The following is a 22,734-nucleotide window of genomic DNA, read 5'->3' as shown; positions in this document are numbered from 1 at the left end:
GTATCGTACAGGTTGAAAAATAGTTAAAATATGTATAAAGGATGTTGCCTTATTCAGGAACTAAAATAAACCCGGCAGCTTATTATACGAACAAATAGACGTCTTCTTATTTTATCATATGATTTTTTCTGCTCATTGTGATGGAATATTACTTCTATTGAAACTTTTAAGCATCTTTGACCAAAAAGGAGATAAAACAACGAGAGATACTTACTGTTGAAGGTCGTTCTTCATTTATAGGTTTACTCAATGGACTTCACAATGGGGAATACGCGTGGTTTTTTTAACGTTTCTACTCGTTATAAAATAACCATAAAAAATTATTCAAAAAAATTCAACCATTGAGCTAAAAAAAGAAAATTATGACCATTTTCGTAGGACTAGAGACAGGCACAGTTGGCTTGAGACACGTGACGTCATTCGTCACATTTCGCTCAGATGTCACTTCGATGTAAAAAACAAAAAAGTATTTCATTAGTTCTCAGAGTTATCAAAAGTTATAAATCGATTAAATTTCATATAACTTTCTAAAAACATATAAAAACGCGTTATAAACAACGTTAAATCAGTACAACCATGAGAGAATAGATAAGACACTTGCTTCGACCAATAGCGTTTCTTTTTAGAATTTGCGAGGAAATTTTAAAAATCCACTTTTAATAACTAAATTTCGCTACTAAATTACATTGTATTAAAAAAAATCTTTGCAGGTATGTTTTTATAGTAATCATGTATACTTAAAAAAGTTAGGTCCACTTTGGCGTCATATGCATATTGCCTGGGTTATTTGTCACTAAGAGCGGATGAACACACACAAACAGACAGTTTTTTTCTTAGTTGGAAAGCATGGAGTATTTATAACGTATTTGTTGAATTATGAAAATAATCAAAATGAAATTAACTCTAACTAATAATAATAGCACTTAAACAGTACGTACAATTTAATATGTACTTGTATCTACACATTATCTGAATGTTACATATATGTTAAATTTGAGAAAAACCGATTATCCTATTTGGTAATTTTGCCAGGGTTTTTTCCGAAATTATTCCCACCTTAGAGTTTTTTCCGGATAAAGTCCCATCTCTAGTGTTTAGAATATAATGGTTATAACTTATGACAGCTCACTAGCGACCCCATTCTGCCAACTACAAAATATATACTCTATACTATAGCATACAGATTATAAAATTATAAGGTGACAGAAGACGAAAAAGGTTTGACAGGTGATTTTGACATTTGTTAAAAGATTGCGAATTGCATTGTATTGCAAATTACACTGTATTTACACTATTAAAAAAATATTTAATATTACTTTATTGAAAATACTTAATTCCATTAATATTGTAACAATTTATTTCAGTAATAACTATAATGTGACACAGAGTTAAAATGTTATCAACAAAAATACCGCCGACTTAGTTGTGTACGCAAAAATGTTATCATTTATTTTCTATTTTTCACACAATTTTAGTTTCTGCTCTGGTTTAAGGAGCAAATACATAGTTTTAAAAATGTGGTATGCAGCTTTAGTTCGATTTATTCGAAGGAGATTAGTGTTGGGCATCATATTTGCTTCTTCACTGACTTACTGTATTGTGAGTTTCTTAAGAGAGGTAAGTATTATATTAAACAGTGCATGGGCTATGTACAGTTGTTTTGTTTAGAAGTGTATAATAAACTTTGTATTTGAATGATGATCTTCCATCGCAGGGGAGCAATAAAAACATGGTATACCAAGATGTCTCAATAGAGCAAAAGCCGTTTATTTGGAGAACCCTACAAGAACATAATGATACAAATGATACGAAAATTTGTAGAAATTCTGTCCAAGGAAAATCTGTTGTTGTAGATGACAGAGGTAAGTTCAATCAACTATATTAACTATAATTATTGTATATGAAATAAATGGTGTACATTCTTTAATAATGTTATTTAGGTTATGTTTGTCAGCGGAGTGACATATTAAAAAATGGTTGTTGCAATCCTGATATAGAGACGACAACCAGATACAGTTGTGAATCATGTAAAGATAACAACTGTTGTGTTATTTATGAGTACTGTGTATCCTGCTGCCTAGATCCTAGTAAGGTGAGTACAGCATAAACATAATTCAAAGGCATATTCTCTACCTATTGATACTTAGGGTATTATAACAGATCTATATATTCATTGTTTTAAAAAAACTTGATTCATGTGGAATTTATGACTACTAAAGTTCCAGTCATCATTCTTACTTTAGCTTTCATAAAAACCTGAAAATCTATACTTCTATACTAATGTTACAAAGAGGAAAGATTTGTATTTTTGTATGTATTGAAGTAAACTTTAACAGGGCCAATTTTAAAAACTCTTTCACCGTTAGAAAGATAATTTATCTTTGAGTAACATTGGCAAGATTTTTTAATTTTATGTGGGCGAAGTCGCAAGCAACAGCTAGTATTAAATAAAGCATAAGAGTACCAACTGTTCATGCATGATACCTTGTCCCAGAGAAACAGATTTATGTATATTACAGTATTTTATATTAAAATGAATAAAACGCCTTAAAAGGAAATCTCTATTTTCAGAGAGATATGCTCGAGTTGGTGCTATCTAAACTATCAGCAGAAGAGAATGTATTGTTCCGTTCATTGACTGATGACTATGAGTTATGTTTGACGAAATGCCGTACAAGTTCCCACAGTGTCCTACATGAGAACTCATACAAGGACCCTGCTCATAAGCATTGCTTCGGTGACGAACCACCCGGTACCAGAACGCCAGACTAACAAATCGCATAACAAAGTTAGTGAAAATATCTTGACTGACCATATTGACTCAAGGCATTTTAATGCTTCCTACATTAATATTTGTAACTCTGATAAAATTTCAAGAAAGGGATTTTATTCCATTCTCACATCTCGGAGTGTTATAGAGTGCAGTTAGATTTTTAATACTTTAAGTTAACTATTAGAATGCATACACAACTTTGACTAAACCGTCGCACAACTGTTCAGTCTCGGTTTCATTCCTATCAGCTTATATGAAGGTACAGTTACATTACTTAATTTTTGTTGGGCAACTAAAAAGTGAGAGCGTCAGTGTCTCAAGGTTTAGGCACTTGACATCTACAGGTTCGAATCATGCCATGCTCCAATGTGATTTTCGATTTTCATATGTACATTAGTTACCTGAAGTTCTTATGGCGAAGGAACATTGTGAAGCAACCTGCACATATCAGCGAAGAAATTCAAAGATGTGTGAAGACAACCAACCTGCAGTGGGCCAGTGTGGTTGACTATGGCCTAGTCACCTATTACTTAAGGTAGGCTCCATACTCATTAGTGGAAATGTATCATGAGCTGGTAATGATGATGATGAACCAAATATTTGAATTGGCTGTGAAACAATTGACAATCACACAATAGTTGTGTTATAGTTTAGTCAAAGGTGTACATCCACTCCAGGTTTCTCTCTAAGGTGTCTTAATTAATTTTATTTAAAAATTAAATTAACATCTAATAAATCTCTCAGATATACATTTACATTAGAGATTAGTTCTTAAATTATTTTTAATGTTATGTAGAATTTTAAATTATATATGTCAAATTAATAAAATAATACATAGAATATTATAACACAAATTGTGCTTTTAAAAAGTAGACTTAATAAAGCAGATAAAATCTTATAAAACAATTGTTATATGTACAATTTTTTGAGAAATAACATTGGCTTGTGATATACAGAATTTTGTTAGAAATACATAGAAGTACTATTAAATAATGTAATATTTTAAAGGTTGATTATGTGTTATGCATTATTAATGGTGCTAAGTTGCTTGTTGAAGAACAAAATAATGAACAAAATAACTTTGACTTAAAGAAGTAAAAAACAGCTTTGTATAAATTGTATCTACTCAGTCAGCTCCTTAAATATGTATGTACCAAGCTACAGAAACTTGTTTACGCTTTTTGTTTCAATTACATTCAAATTCCTGTTTATCCATATATTTGTGACCATGTATACATGTGACTGAAAAGTGCATACATGTTTTTGAAACCGAAAGCCTATATAAATTTCCAAAGTTTTGTAAATCCATACTAATACTATAAAGAGGAAAGATTTGTATTTGTGTATTGGAATAAATCTAAAACTGCTGTTCCTATTTCAAAAAATCTTTTACCAATAAGTAGCTATGTTATCACTGAGTACTATATGTTATGTTACAATTTTTAAACGCAGACGAAGACGCAGGCAACAGCTAGTGTATACATATTTATGCAGCTGACGTATTGCCACCTAATTTACTGAAAATTATGTAATTATAATAAGGGTAGCCAATGAAGTAAGGTCCCATGTGTCGATGACTGAAAATGTTTAAAAATTTACCATAAAAGTAACATTATTTAGAACAGGCTATACATAGATTTCTCTGTGGGTAAAAAAATCATTCTCATATCATTAGTATTATAGAGAAAAGGCTATTGTTTGGTGTATGGGATTTATTTATTGTAATGTAATGTGCTACAAAGGTATGTAAATGAATGATGTAGTAATTTAAAATTCGTTCTGATAAGAAACTGTGGCCTTGAGACTATTACGCATTTATTTATAAGATTAATGTTAATATTCAAGTTATTTGTCTTTAGTATGTTTGGATATTTTACAAGCACTTATTTGCACGCAGCGTAAACAAGATATACAAGTAAAATAGATAAATTACAATTTTTTTAAGTCATATTTTCAAACACGGCTCCACTGTACTTTCTTTTTATGTATATTTTCAACAAAAAATATAGGATAGCTTTATATAACAAAGTTATTTCGCTGCGTGCTTTATTCGTAGTGCCTTGAGTTTGCTTGTTAAAAATTATATTGATAATACTAAAATAAAACACCAAAAATAGTTTTAGATTTTAAAATAATGAATAGATATAAACAGTGATTTTTTTAAACGAAATTATTTGTCAATTAAATTTTCTAGTTTTAGTGACGACCAAAACATTCTTATCTGTACACACCGATGTCGAAGTTATTTCAACTATTAGGGCTTGTCCCACCACTGACTGATAGAGGCTCACATAGCTAAAAATGACGTCACTATCAGACAAGAACAAAATCCGATATTTCCATCGCATATTTTACACATTGGATTGTTATCAGACAATTTACAGTCTGATGGGTCAGGCTCTTAAACTTTATGTATTAATACGAAACCAAATTTTATTAGGCCCAGTAACATTTTAACATAATTTATGTGAATTCTGTATTTTTAAAGGATTAATCGTAATTAACGGTGCTTCAAAAATAAATCTCTGTCACAAACGTAACACTAAAAATGAAAAAAAAGTTAACTGAGATGGTACTCCCGAAAGATGTAAAATATTTCAGTAAATATTTTCCTGATTATTGAAAGTAATTAAATTATGAGCATCGGTCGTTTAGGGGTGGCACTTCACTGGGTATCTGCATGTTCTAAGTTCGAATTATGCAATATATAAACATGTTTTTCGAATTTAATATGTACATTTGCCCGAAGATCATACGGTGAAGGAAAACATCGTGACGCAACCTGCACTGAGTCAGCCCTAAATTAGGGTAGATATTACTAAAATATTGCTTATAAAATATAAAATACTTATTAAGGAACTCAGAGGGCTTGGATGTGAATAATGTTAACAATACTGACGGACCATTTTCTGTTTTATGAAAAAAAACTATGTACCGTTATTCTAATATAAAACGACTGAATCGAAAAGTTTATTCATGTTACCAGATTCAGGGTTATACTTAATGTAATGTTATATAGATTTATAGAATTTGTAATAAGTTACTAATTTTGTAATAAAGTATTTTTTTAAAAGAACTTTTTAATTTTGACCTTTTTGTTGTTTACATTTTCAGTATAGTATTGTGTGTGGTAAATATTTAGCGACCCGCAATTTCTGTCTTCTAAAAAAATTTTTTAATTCCTTCACAACGAACATCTTATACCCGTTTCGTTTCCAATACGAGTATTTTCCGTGTACCATTAGTACTCATAAAGAAGAAAAAAACTTACCTATTCATTGCTAGTGTTTTCTAACGAGCCAGCGACTGACAACGTGCTCGACCGTTTATACAATTTTGCGTTAGCGCAATGGATTTAGTTTAGTCGGTATTCGACTCTCGGTACAAATCGTCGTCTCCTCACAATGGTTTGGTGAGCTCCAATACGAAAGTATTTGTTTGTTTTTTTTATTATTGTGCTATTTAGTGACAGTGCTGTGAGTGTATAGTTATGTGACTTTTATATTTATGTTTTAATATTGCGTTGATACATGTTTTTTGTTAAAATTTTAACAGCCTTCGCAAGAATTGTACAGCCAGACCTGTTTTATGTCATCATCAAATGCTTACATTATTAATTTTGCATCGATTTCTTTTTCTTTTTCTATATTTTGTTACGTGGCCATGTTTTAAACAATTTTAATTCTTCGTTCATTTTATTAACATAAGTAAATATTTTTATATATCTACCGGTAATTCCAAAACATTTTTGTTATATATAAAAATACATATTTTCTATATTTATTAAAATTAAATTCACAAAATAATTAAAAGTTTAGTATACGAAAATGATAATATTTTAAGCGGAAATAAGTCTAAACTAAGACGTAGCACAATGTTGCATGATTGCAACTAAAAGTCAAGCATTCGATTCCAAGCGGACGTATTTTGGCGCTCAACTTGTCACTATATTTTTTAATCCTCGAATATACTCTCAAGAATACTTTGTATAAACGTTAACTTCCTTCCTTCGTATGACATTGCTATAGCCGGAAACAGTGAGAATATAAAACACGTGTGTATTATAAACCATCGAGATATGAATAGTATTTTTAAAACAATGTAAATTCTGATCTACGTACTTCATTGTTTCTATAAAATATTAAAAAAAAGAGTATAACTCTTCACATATCAATTTTCATTAATGAGTAGTCATTTCTCATGAAGAAGTTATCGTTTCCTTGAATATCCAAATCCAGGATAAGCCACTGATCATTGGTAGGATTAAGCTAATTTAAATTGAGGTGTATACTTCAATTAACTTGTGTAATAAGTGACACTTGTATCCACTTATCATATCGATATGATACGACCACATGAAGGTATACAAGGGCAATGACACGACACTTATAACCTGTTCCATTATGAGTTTTGCGTACTTTTTTGTCAGAAATTTGAATACATCCTAGATTAAATCGAACTCATGTGAGACAAAATAGGTATATGTTCCAAACCGTAAAACGTACCACGTAATCTAATTTGCTTTGGTTTAATTACAATCCCCACAATTAAAATAACAACTTTTGCTTAGTCTGTTCCATAATGACCAAGTAATTGGAAAACAAAAATTATTTAACGAATATATGTAGCTAATTCAGATCTTGAACATTGTGGAACAGGCCTTTGGTCAACAATAAACATCTTTAATACCTATTTGGTATAATTCATGATAAAGATTAGTTCTGGCAATAAACTTGCGGAATTCCTAAGTTTTTAATGTTTAGATACGTAGTTGATTGTTTTTTTTTTTAAAGATTTTCATCTAAGATAATAATGTCGACCTATTGTAGAAATATTTTTCTAATTCGATTTATCAATGATTAATTATCTTTTTATAATGATTAATTATAACGATAGTGTTTCGATTAAATTGATCACTTAATAAATAGTTAATACAAAGCTGATTATTTAAAATGTCAATTGCTTCTTTTTTATCTATAAATCGGCGAATGATTGATATGATTAGCTCATGTTTAAAAAAAGAATAAAGTCATCAATCTCCTGGATAATAATTTGTCGTGAAAGTGCTTCGTCAATAATGTAATGTGTTTTGCAACTACTAAAATGCAAAACAAGTCTACTTTTTATATAAGTAACCGTTAAAAAAAAATCGATACTCTATTCTACTTTATGCCAGGATCACACTTCGCCAGTACAGTCAATCAGTTGCGACTGCCTATCATAGATTGTAGGGACTCACTGGTGCCAGTTTGGCGTTTGCTAGTCAGTTGATTGATAGTTCTGTTATATATCACTAGCTGTTCCCGTGCGACTTCATCCGCATATAATTATGAAATATTTTTATTTATTGTTTACATGTGTCAAATTATTAATTGCAAATGTCAAAATGACATGACGATGGCAACCTTGCTTCCTTGATGTTGGCAGCAACTTATGGTCTCTTTCCCACATTAGGGTTTTCCAAAATATTTCCCCCCTGCGTTTAATGGCGTGAAAATATATAGCCTAAAGCGTGACGTAAGTGTAGAGCTTTTTATTTAAAAAAAATGAATTCTTCAAAAATATGCTGTAATTGCTGACATCTTAGGCAACAAAGAGGTGTGTGTTTACGTTTTATTATAATAGTAAGTGAGTAAGTATAGATAAGTAATAAAGTATAGATTACTGATCAACTGTACTGGCCAAGTGAAAAATTAAAGTGTACCTACTATTTAAGATTGTCGTATACATATATTTTTATGACTACATAAGACTTAAAAATAGTTCTCACAATATGACAAACTTATCAAAGTATTAAATCGGATTTGTCGTACACGATACGCTACCAGCTATGTCAACTGTCTCGTAAAGATAGTATTTTGATAACCACATTTCCATTACAATTTAAATACCGCTATATAATTTATCTTGAGACTTTGATAAATATTTTAATATACTCAATAAAATGTCGGCATTCAATCTTAAATATGACGAGATAACAAGCATAATCATGCTGATAGAAGATAAATGTGTTCGTACAGATCTTGTAAACTAAATATAAATTCAACTTGTAATGTTATAAATTCTAATGCCACATAATCTTACTTCTTACTAATATTATAAATGCGAAAGTTAGATGGATGGATGAATGTTTGTTAGCGTTTGTAGCCTAAACGGCTGAACGAATCTCCATGAAATTTGGCACAGGTTTAGGGCAAAGTCTGGAAGAACACATAGACTGCTTTTTATCCCGGGAATAGTTACGGTTCCCGTGGGATTCATTAATTTAGTTTTTTAATGTTTACTCGATCATTCTACAACGGTTCAACATATCTTATTGAAATTCGGCACAGATATAAAAGAAAGTCTGGAGTACATATGGGATAAGCTTCGTCCCCGAGAAATTTCCGGTTCCCGAGGGATACGCAGCTTTTTGTAATTTATATAGTTCGTATGTTTTCTAATACCACGCAGACGAAGTCGCGGGCAACAGCTCGTTCCAGAATTAAACAGAGATCTGTACTAAAGATCAGAGCTAGATTAGATTGTTAAAGACCGGAACTTACATACTCGTAGATTTCAGATGTGTTTACACGCAAATAAATCGGTAGCTAGCTTGTAATTTCATAATTATTTTTTTTTGTTTTCTATGGCTTTAGCTTAGTATCTGCCAATGAAGATGGAAGGTCTTAATAAACTTGGTTTTTTATCATTATCAAACAATTTATTATTACAGTTTCTCATATTACAAAACCTTTGCAGGTTATAGTTTATGTTACAAATACTTTTCTATTAGTTATCGTTCAACTAATCGTTTATCTCGACAGAGGTGTCTACATTCCTATGTATGTAAATATGGCGTAGAAAATAATAGATAAAAATTCTATCTATGCTAATACAAGCTGATGGCCGCGACTTCGTCCGTGTGGTATTAGAAAACATACAAACTATATAATTTACAAAAAGCTACGTATCCCTCGGGAACCGAACATTTCTCGGGGATGAAGCTTATCCCATGTGTACTCCAGACTTTGTTTTATACCTGTGCCAAATTTCAATAAGATGTGTTGAACCGTTACAGAATGATCGAGTAAACATTAAAAACTAAATTAATGAATCCCTCGGGACCGTAACTATTTCAGGGATAAAAAGTAGCCTATGTGTTCTTCCAGACTATACTCTAAACCTGTGCCAAATTTCATGGAGATCCGTTCAGCGGTTTAGGCTACAAACGCTAACAAACATCCATCCATCTAAACTTTCGCATTTATAATATTAGTAAGATTAGTAAGAAGTAAGATTACAAAGAGGACAGATTTGTATTTTTGTATGTAATGAATTAATTCAGGTCTTAAACGCGAGTGGGGCGATTAGGTATCGTTTATGCGGCCTGCCCGGGCGTGATATGTCAACTAACTATAATTGTTATACATTACATTTGCATAATCTTGTAATTATGTACCAATCTTTAATAAATCGCAATTAATATTTTATTATAGACCTCCACTTCCGCTTCCGTTAACCTCCGCTTTTGCAGAGGTGAAGCCCTTCACCTCCGCTTCCGCATTCGCTTCTGTTACAACCCTAATTTAAGTGCATATTTGAGAGTATCCCGTAACCTAAAGATGACATTGTTATTAAAATCGGAAAGTGTTCTAAAACAGATACCAATGTACTATACTATAGTTTGTAATGTGTTCCACATCACGCTTTAAATTACATAATAATAGTCTTTTTATTTCTAAAGCAATTTCCACAATAGTTACAGAGTTGAGACAATGTGCCTTTATCCGTCCACCTAGGCGTTTTAACGATTCATTATTCTTCGTTATGGTTTTACAAATATAATTTTATACATTCAATTGTTGCTTCTTGTGGTTTATACTATTCAAAAAATCTATACATGTAATAAAATTGGAGTGCCTGTTTATAATATCAAAAAGAAAAATTCCAGATTTCGAGAAGATAATGTACTTGCGTTGCTGATAACGAAAATCACATTTAAACATTTTTTGTCTGTCTGTCCGCAAGCTTTGTTCCGGGTAATCTCCGAAACAGCTGAGTCGATATCGATCGGACTTTCACTGAAGGGTAGCTGACATAGACGGGCATGTTATAGGCTACTTTTTTTTTAAATTACGCGCTGTCTAAATGGCGTAACGGGGAAGTTTGCGGGCGATAACTCGTAAATAATAAATACCACTAACTGTATTCAGTGGCTAAGATCCACTTTGGGTGGCTACGTCAGCGGAGTGAGCAACGCCAGATCCACTCTTGGGCAATACAGTTTGTCAGTAGCGCAAACCTGACATGTACTGTGAACTCTCACTGGTGTTAGCTAGTGTTTGCATAATACCAGTGGTATGCTAGCGATGTTAGTGACTGACGGAAACGAGCCATTTCATGAAACATATTTCCAGAAAACCAAATTTTTTTCATAACGTAAAATCATACCATTGTGCCGCGTATTGTTACTTCGAAACAAATCATCTTAGTCACAAATACTTGCGTGTGTTTTGATAGCAATATAAATTGTTCTCGTAAGACAGACAGGTGTATGAGAAATACCATTCACAAGTAGAAACGGGTTTAATACCATTGTTACTGTATTTGTAAACAGACTTCGCAGTGTAATTTTAATTGATTGAAAAGAGCTTGTTATCCTATATTCATTTTGATTCATTGTAATTTTTTAAGCTGGTTATATAAGAAAAAATTGAGTTGCAAAATTAAAGTTAATTTTTTTTTTAAGTTCATTAACGATAAGTTGAGCGTAAATATTTACAAAGTTTTAGGTATTAATTTAAAAGTGTACATATGTAGACGTTTTATTTAAATTATAATTTGATACTATCCTTTTCTTTACATCCGTCTCATAGTGTTATGTTAAACTACAAAATGTATATTCAGTATTGTATTGTATTTGTTTAAATAGTTGTATTCATTATCTTGATAAAATGGTTTAAAAAAAGGTTATCAAAGACATAATGTAAGTCACCCGCTATAAAATTACTGATTTACACGACCTTTAACCTTGATCCTAATTTGCTTAAACATAATTGGTACATTATTGACAAAATTGAGGTCAAAAGATTGACTAAATATGTGACCATTAGTCAATTGTAAATAACTTACAGCCGTACTAAAATGTGTACTATTAAAACAGTAAGAATAGCATGTACTGTCATACTAGTATTATAAATGCAAAAGTTTAGATGGATGGATGGATGTTTGTTAGAGTTTATAACCTAAACTGCTGAACGTATCGCGACGTGGCATAGATAGTGAAGTTAGTCTGGAATCTGGAAGAACATATTATACACTTTTTGTTTCTTTTCCATGCAGACAGAGTCGCGGTCAAAAGTTACTTACATTTTAGCAAATAAATTTTGGTAAAATTCAATACAATATAATGCAGGCAGCCATTAAATATGACACTCAACCAGCCTGTCACTTATTACGACGCATTGACAGACAAAATCTCTTGCTCCCAAACAAAATATTGGGTCGGAATTTTGTTAAATTTCATATGTATATTTATCAATTAATAACTAAGTGGACGGTATGATCGACAAGGGGATGAGGTTGTACTGATATCTTGGTACAAGTAAATATTTGGTGGCAGTGTGTGGCGGTCGCGGCGCTCTGTGGTGGTCAGCGTGTTGGCGGCGGGAGTGGTCGGCGCGCTGGTCGCCCTGCTGGTGCTCCAGCCTTGGAACACCAGCGACCGCCCGGCCCCGCGCTACACGCAAGCCGCTGTCGCCGCTAATGGCTACGAATGCGCATCTATTGGACGGTCAGTATTTACTATTTTCAACCCAGATACAATATTCGTATCTACAGACTTCATTCCGGTTATAAATTTAAATATAGTTTAAAATCAACAATACATTTTTTTGATCAATGGGTTTTAAATCATTTATTACAATTTAGTTTCAATCTTTATTTTGGATAATTGCGGTACATTTCTTTACCCATGCTAGGATATGACGAAATCACATCATTATGTATACGTCTAGAAGGCAGGAAATACCGAAGGTCATCGTGTAACGTAGAATTATAACTAAACTTCATCTCCTAATAGTATCTCCAATGGAACTATCATATCTAGTTTTTTTAAAATGTATTATTAAGAATTTAAATCATAATGAAATATAAATGTACGTGTTTGTTATTATTATTCTAGTAAGATATTAGAGAAGAACGGTTCTGCGGTCGATGCGGCGATAGCGACCCTGTTCTGTGAGGGTCTGGGGTGCGCGCAATGCATGGGCCTGGGGGGCGGCTTCCTGGCCACGGTGTACGACGCGAGCACGGGCCGGGTGCGGGTGTTGAACGCGCGCGAGCGGGCACCCGCCGCCACCTACGAGGAAATGTACGACAACAAGTCGTCCACGGTGGGCGGGCTGGCGATAGCCGTGCCCGGAGAGCTGCGCGGCTACGGCGAGTTGTATCGCGAATACGGACGGCTGCCGTGGCGCGAGCTGGTACGCCCCGCGGCGAACCTCTGCCGCACCGGCCACCGCGTCAACAACTACATGGGCCGCGTCTTGCGATCGTACAGCGACAGGATCAAGGCGGAGCCCTCCATGAGGTATACAATTGTTTAGCTCATGTTGGCTCACGACTACACCTAGGTTTCTACGCTCTCGCTACCTGTCATTCAAATTTTATTCTTAGTTTTTTTTTAAAGGTTCATCGTTTTCGACTTTGTTTACTTTGCTAAAGTAAGCCTTTGTATGTAGGAATGGTACAATTCTAAAATATTAAAATTTTAAGTAGGACATTTTATCTCTAAAGTAATGACTAGTTTGATAATACATATAACCTGTTAAGCGTGACGAAACTAAAAATATTTCATTCATTACTATTTCACGGTCTTTTTTTATGGTACGAATAGCCTTGGTTACGGTTGAAGTAAAATCTTTCTGTATATAGCCGTGAAGTCCGACTATACAGTTTAAAAAAATAGTAACTATTAGGTGCTTGGGCGCCAGAGATTCCAAACTTTTCTTAGAGAAAATTTACTTGTTTTGTGACCTCTCTAAAACTACATTAAAAAAAGTATCAGATTAACACACGCTAATGAAGAAGTGACAATTATATAATTAGTCAATAATGTCTTGTAGGGAATTGTACGTGAACCCAGAGACGGGGGAGGTGTGGAACGAGGGCGACATGATCAGGGAGCCGACGTTAGCGCGGACTTTGGATATAATAGCGGAGGAGGGCCCGGAGGCGATACACAACGGCTCCCTAACGGCCGCGCTCGTAGAAGACATTCAAGGATTTGGTGGTATCGTAACCGAGGAAGACTTGTTCGAATACAGGTGAAAAACGCTAAATTGCCTCATAAAATTTCAATTTATAACTAACAGAAACAATATCTGTAATAATTATAGACATTAAGATTAAGAACTCGTAATCAGAGCCAGAAAATGTTAAAATATCACTTCATTCAATTTGAAAATGTTCACTATTTGCCTTATTGAGTTTCCTCGATAACGCTTTCATACCAGCTTCCGCCCGCGACTTCGCCTGCGTGGAATTTTAAAAAAATTAAAAAAAGACCTATGCCAAATTTTAAGATTGTTTACATTTGTAGTATTAGTAAGGTGACAATTTTTGATTTTTAGGGCGGAATGGCAAGAACCAATCGAAGTGCCCATATCGGACGACTACACTCTGTATACGACGCCACTGCCGGGTTCCGGTTCGGTGTTGGCCTTTATACTGAACATGCTGCGAGGATGGGTGGGCGCCGATACGGAGGCTCCGGTCGAGTCCAACCTCTACTGGCACCGTATAGTAGAGACGTTCAAATACGCGTACGCAAAGCGAACAGGCCTCGGGGACCCTTCGCGCTTTAACCTGCCTCACTCTATACCTCAGGTAAATATTTTTGTTTTTTTTTTTATTCCAACGTCATATTAAAAATAACATTCGCCTCTTGAATTATATTATTCCTATTGTATTTTAACATGCGAAAATTAAACAGAAAAAATGTGTCATATGTTTCCTTCTAAAACCGCATCCAATTCAATGTGAAAACTGCGGTTGATTACAATTGTAGAATAACTTTATATGACTAAGTTGTTGGATATTATGGTACAATTACTGTGGCATAATAAAACTTTATAAATTGTGTTACTCTTAGTAATCGGACTTGTTCGTATACAATGTAATATTGATCGGTTGTACGTGAGTCTCTATAATAGTTTGAAGCTCTCGTGTTATCTGGCACCGTTCAGCGCTTATTTGTAACTGTATCCATTTCATGTTAATAACCTTAATTGTGTTCAACTAAATACTGTTTAATGGTATGTTAATGACAAGTCGTGATAATGAGATAGTCGGAGACAGTAATCATTATTCGTCATTACACGCTTGTCAGTACAGAGACTAAAGATCGGAAAATGTAAAATTGTGTTATAAGGACTAATATTTAATTATTTTTACTTCTTTTTCTTTTACTTAATATCATAAATGCGAAAGTTTAGATGGATGGACGTTTGTTAGAGTTTGTAGCCTATACGGCTGAACGGATCTGGAAGAAATTTGGCATAGATGTAGAGCATAATCTGGAAGAAGACATAGGCTACTTACTTTTGTTTAATAACATGCGGACGGAGTCGCGGGCGAAAGTTACTTCGAAGTATATGAATAACATTGTGTTACAAACAAACTGTTCAGGTTTCTTGTATTTTGTTGACGTTTCACAGTTGGAACGTAATCTGTCGTCGCGCGAGTGGGCGGAGTCTCACCGCGAGCTTGTAGACGATACGCGCACGTTCTCTGAGTGGCAGCACTACGGCGCGCTGTTCGAGGGCGCGAACGACCACGGCACCGCGCACGTCGTCGTCATAGCGCCCGACGGCAGCGCCGTCTCCGCCACCAGCACCATCAATTATATGTATTCATATTTTTTTCTTTAAAAATAAAGGTTGTACATTCTTTATGCCAGGCTTATGATAAATGCAGTTAGATCCTTTGTCTTATAAGGTCATATTGAGGTTATATTGAAATTACGTAATAATATCTGAAATCCATGTTAGATTCTTAAGATCGATACGATAATTGCTTTAATTACAATGTACGAATCGGAGTATAAAAATTATTCAATCGCGTATTAATACGGCATTTATTTAATATGATTATAATTATAATATTAATAGGCATAGATTATTCAGTTAGTTAAATGTCAATTGTTTACAGTTGGGGCTCGCAGCGGCGGTCGCGCAGTCTTGGTATAATGTTGAACAACGAGATGGACGACTTCGCGATACCGAACCGTGAATCCGCGTACGGTCTGCCGCCGTCGCCGGCCAACATGCTGGCGCCGGGCCTGCAGCCGCTCAGCTCCATGGTGCCCAGCATTGTGGTGTCCCGTGATGGGGTCGCACGGATAGTGCTCGGCGCCGCCGGCGGGACCAAGATCACTACACAGGTCGCCTTGGTAAGTGGTCAATCATATATTTTTAAAGAAGTGCAAACAAATTTCTTCTTAACTTTCTAGTAACTTATGTTATCAATTGAATATCTGTTAGTGTGATAAATCACAAACGGATTCTATTTGTCACTTATCAAAACATATTGTATTATCACAACTAAAGTCATGAATAATATCTTTACAATAGTAGACAAATAGGAATCAAATTGCATTCGGAGCTTTGTTGAACACTTCACTCGTCACCGGAGTGTTTTCATCATGTTGGCAACGAATTATGAACAGATTATAAAATAATCGTAGTTTCTTACGATCTGATACTACCTATTTTTACCCCTGTAGGCGGTGATGCACACAATACTGGAGGGTGCGGAGCTGCCGGAGGTAATGCAGCGGCCGCGGTTACACCACCAGCTTGTTCCGATGGAGATTGAGTATGAAGCGGATTTCGATGCGGTAAATTGTTTACAATATACTTTGTTTAAATAGAATTATAAATTTTAGGACCAAATTCATAACCAATGTATTGATGATCGATGAAAGAGAATGTAAGTGCAGTAATACCTTACTCTAACCCTAACGCCTTACTATAGCCTGTACGACCAGAGCACTAGTAGCGTTGAAACCGGTACTGTGGGCGATATTACTAATTTTGATGTGTGTTGTTATTGGCAGTCTTTCCCCGAATATACAGTCAGCAAGACTTCGTGGTTTATTTTTATTTATCTCTGTTTTTGCCTTGTTTTAGGGTACAATAGAATCACTGCAGGCCAGGGGGCACGCGACCACGGCCCGCGGTCCGACGGCCGGGTTCGCTGCCATGGTAGCGGCGGCGCGGAACACTAAAGGCGAACTGGTGCCGCAGACAGATCGCCGGAGAGTTGGCAGCACTGACGGCTTCTAAATATTTTTAAATATCTTTATTTCAGAACATCTCACGACCGCACTTATCAAATGAATATTTCAGTTTATGAATGTGAATTTCAAAAATTTGTGTCGGTCAACAACTGCATTTCTCATTTAAAAATAGATATACTTTTACTTATATTAAAATGACCAATGAGTTTGTATATGACTTAATAATCCAGGTAAACATTACATGAAGGTTTTTAATGTTATAATGAATTAAAAAGGGGGAAATCTCTGTAAGAAACACGTGTAAGAGAACAGTTTTAATTATGAACAATACAACACAACAACAATACTGGTTTAATACAACTTTTAAAACCAAATGTTTAAACAGGGTAAACAGTATCCCTAGTAAAATTTTAGTTGTAATTAAAATAAGTTGTGTGATATAGTTAGTATAAAAATTGTTGGTAATTAAATAAAGCTTGTTGACATATTTTATGAGTTTTGATTGTAAATAATGTTTTCACTATAAATGTAATTGATGTGTCATTGTGATGTCGATGTTATATAAATAAAAATAAATTGATGGTTTATTGTTTTCAAAACTTTTATTTTTGTTTAAAAAAAGAAACTGCTTTATCTTTACTCAGTATGTCTAAAATATATACTCATTTTCTTTCTTTAGAATTCCTAATTCCGGACAAATTGCTATGGACTTTGGCAAACGTATAGTATTGCACAAATGACAAGAGCGGGCATATAACTTTAACTAAACTACGCACAACTGTAGTGAGATTGTGAGGTGCGAGTGTTTCGCAGCCCAATCAACTGTTTAGTTGAACAACTAAAAATCAAGTAGTGTGCGCTCCTCGATAGCACCAAACGTGACTAAACAATTGAGTTGTGCGATAGTCAGTCAAAGGCGTGCGCGCACTTTAACTGTTAACTTTGGTTTCAGGACTCTGATGAATAAAGACGAACTTCCAAACGCGTAGTAAATAATAAAGAAATTGCAAATTTTGCTTGATCAAAATAATAAATCTTAATCAAACATTTCAATGTGGGTAAAAGCACCTAAAGTATATATAATAAAAAATAAAGTCTAATTTTCTCTAAAGCAAAAATGAAAATGCAAAAAGAATTACTAGTTTAACCCAGGCGTCGCGTAGGCGCTTATAATTTTAGGTCATAAAAATAAAAAACAAAATGTGATCGTAATTTTTACTCTTTATATTTTGGTCTATGACGTTTTCACTAAACAAAAATGTGTTATCTGTGAAGACAAAAGTCACTCAAATTAAAAACGCAATTCGCGCCAAGTTTGCCGGTTTACCCAGTTTTTAATTTTAGTTTTTGATTTTTATGGAATATTATTTGCTCCATTTTTCCTTGAAAGACACTAGATAAACGTTTTCATTTGCTTTTATGAGTTTTGGTGTTAGTAAATATGTCTTACAAATTATCAGAAGGGGCCCTGGAGGTATGTTTTGTCATAACGAATTGCAATACCGTTGATTATTATTGTAATTTAAAACGTACGATTTTCTAACGAAAATTTCTCTGAATCTCGAATTCTTGCTTTCTGTTAGGTTACATTCTCGTCTTGAATATGTTAAAATCTAATTTACAGGTCATAATGAATGGCGGTCATTATGATAAACCGGTGATGCAGATACTTGGGAACAAAAAGATTCAGGGTAGTGGCGCTAACGACAGATTCAGGTTATTGTTGTCAGATGGGAAACATTCGCTGAGTTTCGCTATGCTCGCGACGCAATTGAACGACAAACTGATAAATGGGGAATTGTCAGACTACTCGGTTGTCCAAGTGGACCGCTTTATCACTTCAGTACTAAAGCCTAATTCGGAAAAGTAAGTTGAATTGAGATGATTCTATAAGGGAGAAACTACCTCTGTATAAGGGAACAAAACTGGTATCAAGAAGGGCTTTTCATGTTAGAACTAGTTTATGTATGACTCATCTTTTTCTTAATTCTAACATATGAAACAATTACAGTAGACAGATAAGCTAGCTTGAAACCAAAATAATACATTTCATTATATAATCATGTAAAGAAATATAAAATTGAAAAGAGGGTAATTTTAAATTGTTACAAACTTAGGAAATTTCAATGTTACTAAGCTAAATAAATCTTTTACTTATTTGTAACCATTTCAGTGTATAATTTAATTAAAAACAACATAACAAAGACCAAATAATTGGCTAAATCTACTTATGCTTTAGAATTTTGATCATTTGCAAATCATATCATATTTTTATAATAAAAACCACTTCTAGGAGAGTTATGATCTTGATTGAAATCACAATATTAGCTCCTGGCTCTGAAGTTGGCAAGAAGTTGGGTAATCCTCAAACATGGACAGAGGACTCTGCACAAGCGCCTGCACAAGTCATGAAGCCAGCACCGCAGGCTAAGCCAACGCCAGCTCCCATCATCAAACCCTCCAACCCACAGCTGGACTCCAGTATGCTGTCATCGCAGATGACACATCCAATTGCAAGTCTTAGTCCATACCAAAATAAGTAAGTTAAATAGAATGTTGTTTTTGATAGATACAAAGAGATTGATTTAAGAATCTTAAATGCAGGGTTTGAATAAAATCAAAATAGTGTAAAAAACAATATAGTGAGGATGGTAGAATTACTGAAATGATTGTTGGTATACATTTGTTATGAATATGGCTGGTAGAAACGTATGGAATAGCTCATACTGTTCTGACCCTTCCTAGGAATAAGGACAAATTGATGATAATTTTTTTATGGATCCGATAACTAAAGGCCAAATACATTATAGTGTCTTAATTTGTAAAGCCATAGATAGATAAACTCCAAATTCTATTGATATGTAAAAATCTGTCGGATTATAAACAGTGGTTATTAAGAATCTTTAATATTTGTCTCTGTATTTGACCATAAGTTGTATTAACTTCATTTAAATCTGAAATATAAAGTAAAGATGTCACTAACCTATTATTAGTCATATTTAAAGTTTGAGGCTTTGTTCCTAATTGAATAAAATTAAATTAAAACCATTTACACTATGTTCTATTATAGATGGGTTATAAAAGCTCGTGTGATGAACAAATCGGCAGTCCGGACTTGGAGCAATGCTCGAGGTGAAGGGAAACTGTTCAGTATGGATTTGTGTGATGACAGCGGAGAAATTAGAGCCACCGCATTTAAAAATGAATGTGATAAGTTTTACGATATGATTGAGGTAAGATTTATATTCTATAACCAAGCTTGTAAAGATTTTATTTTAGATATGATGAAATATAGTTTTTCTAAGTTTTCGCATTAAAACTCCTTAGTTCTTACATGACTAGGTACCCACTGCTGATACACATGTATAAAAAATTTAAAATCTCTAATTTCCTGCTAGATACTCAGTTGTAACAGAACATTTAAACTGTCCAGTTAAAGTTGTACCTTCACCTGCAACTGTTTTAATCCTTAGTTCAATAGTGTCCAGTGTGATGAATAACTAATTGAAAATATCTACTCAATAACTTTACATAGAAAATATGCGAGATTTTCATTTTAGTGTGTTGCTAACATGTAATATTTTTTCTACAAAAAACTCCGTTGAATTGAGGGTTAACAGAACATCTGTAGCGGGTGATTTGATGATTGTTTTTGTTTGTTAAAGCATTGCTTGTACTTGTGTCTATCCATTTTCAGGTCGATAAAGTATATTATATAAGCAGATGTATTCTAAAGCCAGCAAACAAGCAATTTACGAGTCTAAAGAATGACTATGAGATGACTTTCACCGCAGACACAGCTGTCTCAGAATGTGTGGAGGATGCCTCAACAGTACCTTCGGTGAAGTTTGATTTTGTACCAATCAGTGAAATTGCTAATAGGAGTCCGGATTCATTGCTAGGTAAGATATATTCTTTATGTAATAATTGTAAACATTAAGTTAGAAATGTTTTTTTTTTTGTCATTGTTACCTTTACTTGTAATCCAAAGACGCAGAATTTAATTTTTTCTCTTCAAAAGTAAGATGAACAGGTTTCTTCCTTATGTACCAATTTAAGACTCAGAGTGCGACAGTTTATTTATGATTTTAGATATGATTGGTGTGTGTAAGAGTGCAGCGGAGGTGATGGAACTCACAGCTAAAAGTACGGGCAAGTTGTTGAAGAAACGAGAAGTGACGCTTGTCGACTCATCGGGTGGTGCGGTTAGTATTCAAAATAATTACAATTCTTTATTAATTAATGTTATTCTGTTATATTTCAAGGGTGGAAAACCTTTTACATATATTTTTTTTGCATTACACAATTAATTTCGTTTTCAAGTGCACAAAATATTGTGTCGCGTGCCAATGGTTCACTACCCCTGTACTGTACTAACAGGTATTATCAATTAATTTCAAATGTTGCTGACAGTGTGAACGCAAGTGACAACATGTATGACATATTTCAATAGTGCGCATTAAAATTGTATCAATTCCACTGTAAAATATTTAAAAAATCATTATGAATCCTCTGGTAAATACAGTTTAAAATACGCTAGCACTGTGACGTTGAATACTTTATTTCCAGATAACTCTTACTTTATGGGGTAATGAAGCTGAGAAGTTTGATGGTAGTTCAAATCCTGTGATAGCTGCTAAGGTAATCAAATAAAAATATTTTTGCCTCTACTTTTGATCTATCAAAGATATTTTTTCGGCTTTATAGGAAAATAGCTGTTGCTTGCGACTCGCTCGATTGAAATTAAGATATAATAAAAAAATTGCCATGTTACTCACTGACAAGGTAGCTTTTTAAAAATGAAAGATTTTTTTAAATTGGCCCAGTAATTATTAAATTATTTCAAAATTTACAAAATACAAATAATAATTAATATTAGTGATGTATATTTTTGATAATTTTCAGTGAATATTATAGTTTTGTAAAGTGCAAAAACCTTACAAATAAACGCAGTATAAAGTTAAACTTAGGAATAAACCGAGTATAAGTAAATGTTTATTTGTAAGGCTGTAAGTGTTTAAAAACAACTATAACCAGGTACCACAATCGTTGTAAAATATAAATGACCGGTTCAAACCAGGACAGTTATGCATTTAGCACACTGGCGCCAGTCATCGAGCGCTACTGTCCCGCGGAGCAGCCGCCCTAGACAAAGTCATTTTCGATTAGCGTCTCGCTTTTAGAATCGACAAAACGTGTCAAAATGTATAGGAATGGATACGTGACCTATGAAATGTTATCAGTTCCTTATACTGGAATGTTAGTTCGCGTAAGGGGGCTGGTGCAAGGTGTGTGTGCGCAGGGCGCGCGGCTGACGGAGTTCAACGGCAGCAAGTCGCTGTCGTGCCTGTCCAGCACCATGGTGCGCGTCAACCCCGACCTGGCGGCGGCGCACCAGCTGCGCGGCTGGTACGACAGCGGCGGCGCGCTCTGCGACACCGTCAACATCTCCGCCAGGTGACGCATACACCTACTTACAACATTACACTAACCTTACAAACTACAAACACCTTTTCCTTCCCACCTATTTTCCTCATAAGATTAGGATGAAAAGGGAACGTAGATTTCGGTCAAGGAAGGAACCTGGCGCCACACATTGGGCTGTATCCAGTTGCTCCATAGACAACTTTATCTGATGTTTGAAATGTCTCTTTTTTTTGCTTGAATGTGCTTTGTA

The 22,734-nt window shown here is 34.2% G+C and overlaps 3 protein-coding genes across 3 annotated transcripts in view; all 3 read left to right on the top strand.

The window, feature by feature from the left end:
• Window positions 1–1,240: 1,240 nt before the first annotated feature.
• LOC106107591 (UPF0454 protein C12orf49 homolog) lies at window positions 1,241–3,543 on the top strand. The gene is made up of 4 exons (XM_013288476.1): window positions 1,241–1,617; window positions 1,715–1,862; window positions 1,941–2,092; window positions 2,572–3,543. The coding sequence occupies exons 1-4, from the start codon at window positions 1,438–1,440 to the stop codon at window positions 2,770–2,772; spliced, it is 681 nt and encodes a 226-aa protein (XP_013143930.1). The 5' UTR covers window positions 1,241–1,437; the 3' UTR covers window positions 2,773–3,543.
• A 2,527-nt stretch (window positions 3,544–6,070) lies between these two features.
• LOC106107590 (gamma-glutamyltranspeptidase 1-like) lies at window positions 6,071–17,533 on the top strand. The gene is made up of 9 exons (XM_013288475.1): window positions 6,071–6,185; window positions 12,378–12,548; window positions 12,939–13,346; window positions 13,882–14,082; window positions 14,389–14,644; window positions 15,475–15,665; window positions 15,968–16,208; window positions 16,542–16,655; window positions 16,948–17,533. The coding sequence occupies exons 1-9, from the start codon at window positions 6,178–6,180 to the stop codon at window positions 17,101–17,103; spliced, it is 1,746 nt and encodes a 581-aa protein (XP_013143929.1). The 5' UTR covers window positions 6,071–6,177; the 3' UTR covers window positions 17,104–17,533.
• A 795-nt stretch (window positions 17,534–18,328) lies between these two features.
• The window catches only part of LOC106107589 (replication protein A 70 kDa DNA-binding subunit), a 9,118-nt gene continuing 4,712 nt past the window's right edge, over window positions 18,329–22,734 (top strand). Inside the window, exons 1-8 of the mRNA XM_013288474.1 lie at window positions 18,329–18,531; window positions 18,682–18,923; window positions 19,351–19,596; window positions 20,128–20,290; window positions 20,755–20,959; window positions 21,150–21,262; window positions 21,627–21,698; window positions 22,360–22,514. Of these exons, the coding sequence (XP_013143928.1) occupies window positions 18,499–18,531; window positions 18,682–18,923; window positions 19,351–19,596; window positions 20,128–20,290; window positions 20,755–20,959; window positions 21,150–21,262; window positions 21,627–21,698; window positions 22,360–22,514 (1,229 nt within the window). The 5' untranslated portion in view covers window positions 18,329–18,498. The remainder of the gene's footprint in view (window positions 18,532–18,681; window positions 18,924–19,350; window positions 19,597–20,127; window positions 20,291–20,754; window positions 20,960–21,149; window positions 21,263–21,626; window positions 21,699–22,359; window positions 22,515–22,734) is intronic.

This window comes from Papilio polytes, unplaced genomic scaffold, assembly GCF_000836215.1.
Source record: "Papilio polytes unplaced genomic scaffold, Ppol_1.0 DF821956.1, whole genome shotgun sequence".
Taxonomy (NCBI): Eukaryota; Metazoa; Arthropoda; class Insecta; order Lepidoptera; family Papilionidae; genus Papilio; species Papilio polytes.
Note: the sequence above shows the minus strand (reverse complement) of the source record. Positions and strands in the feature narration are given on the sequence as shown.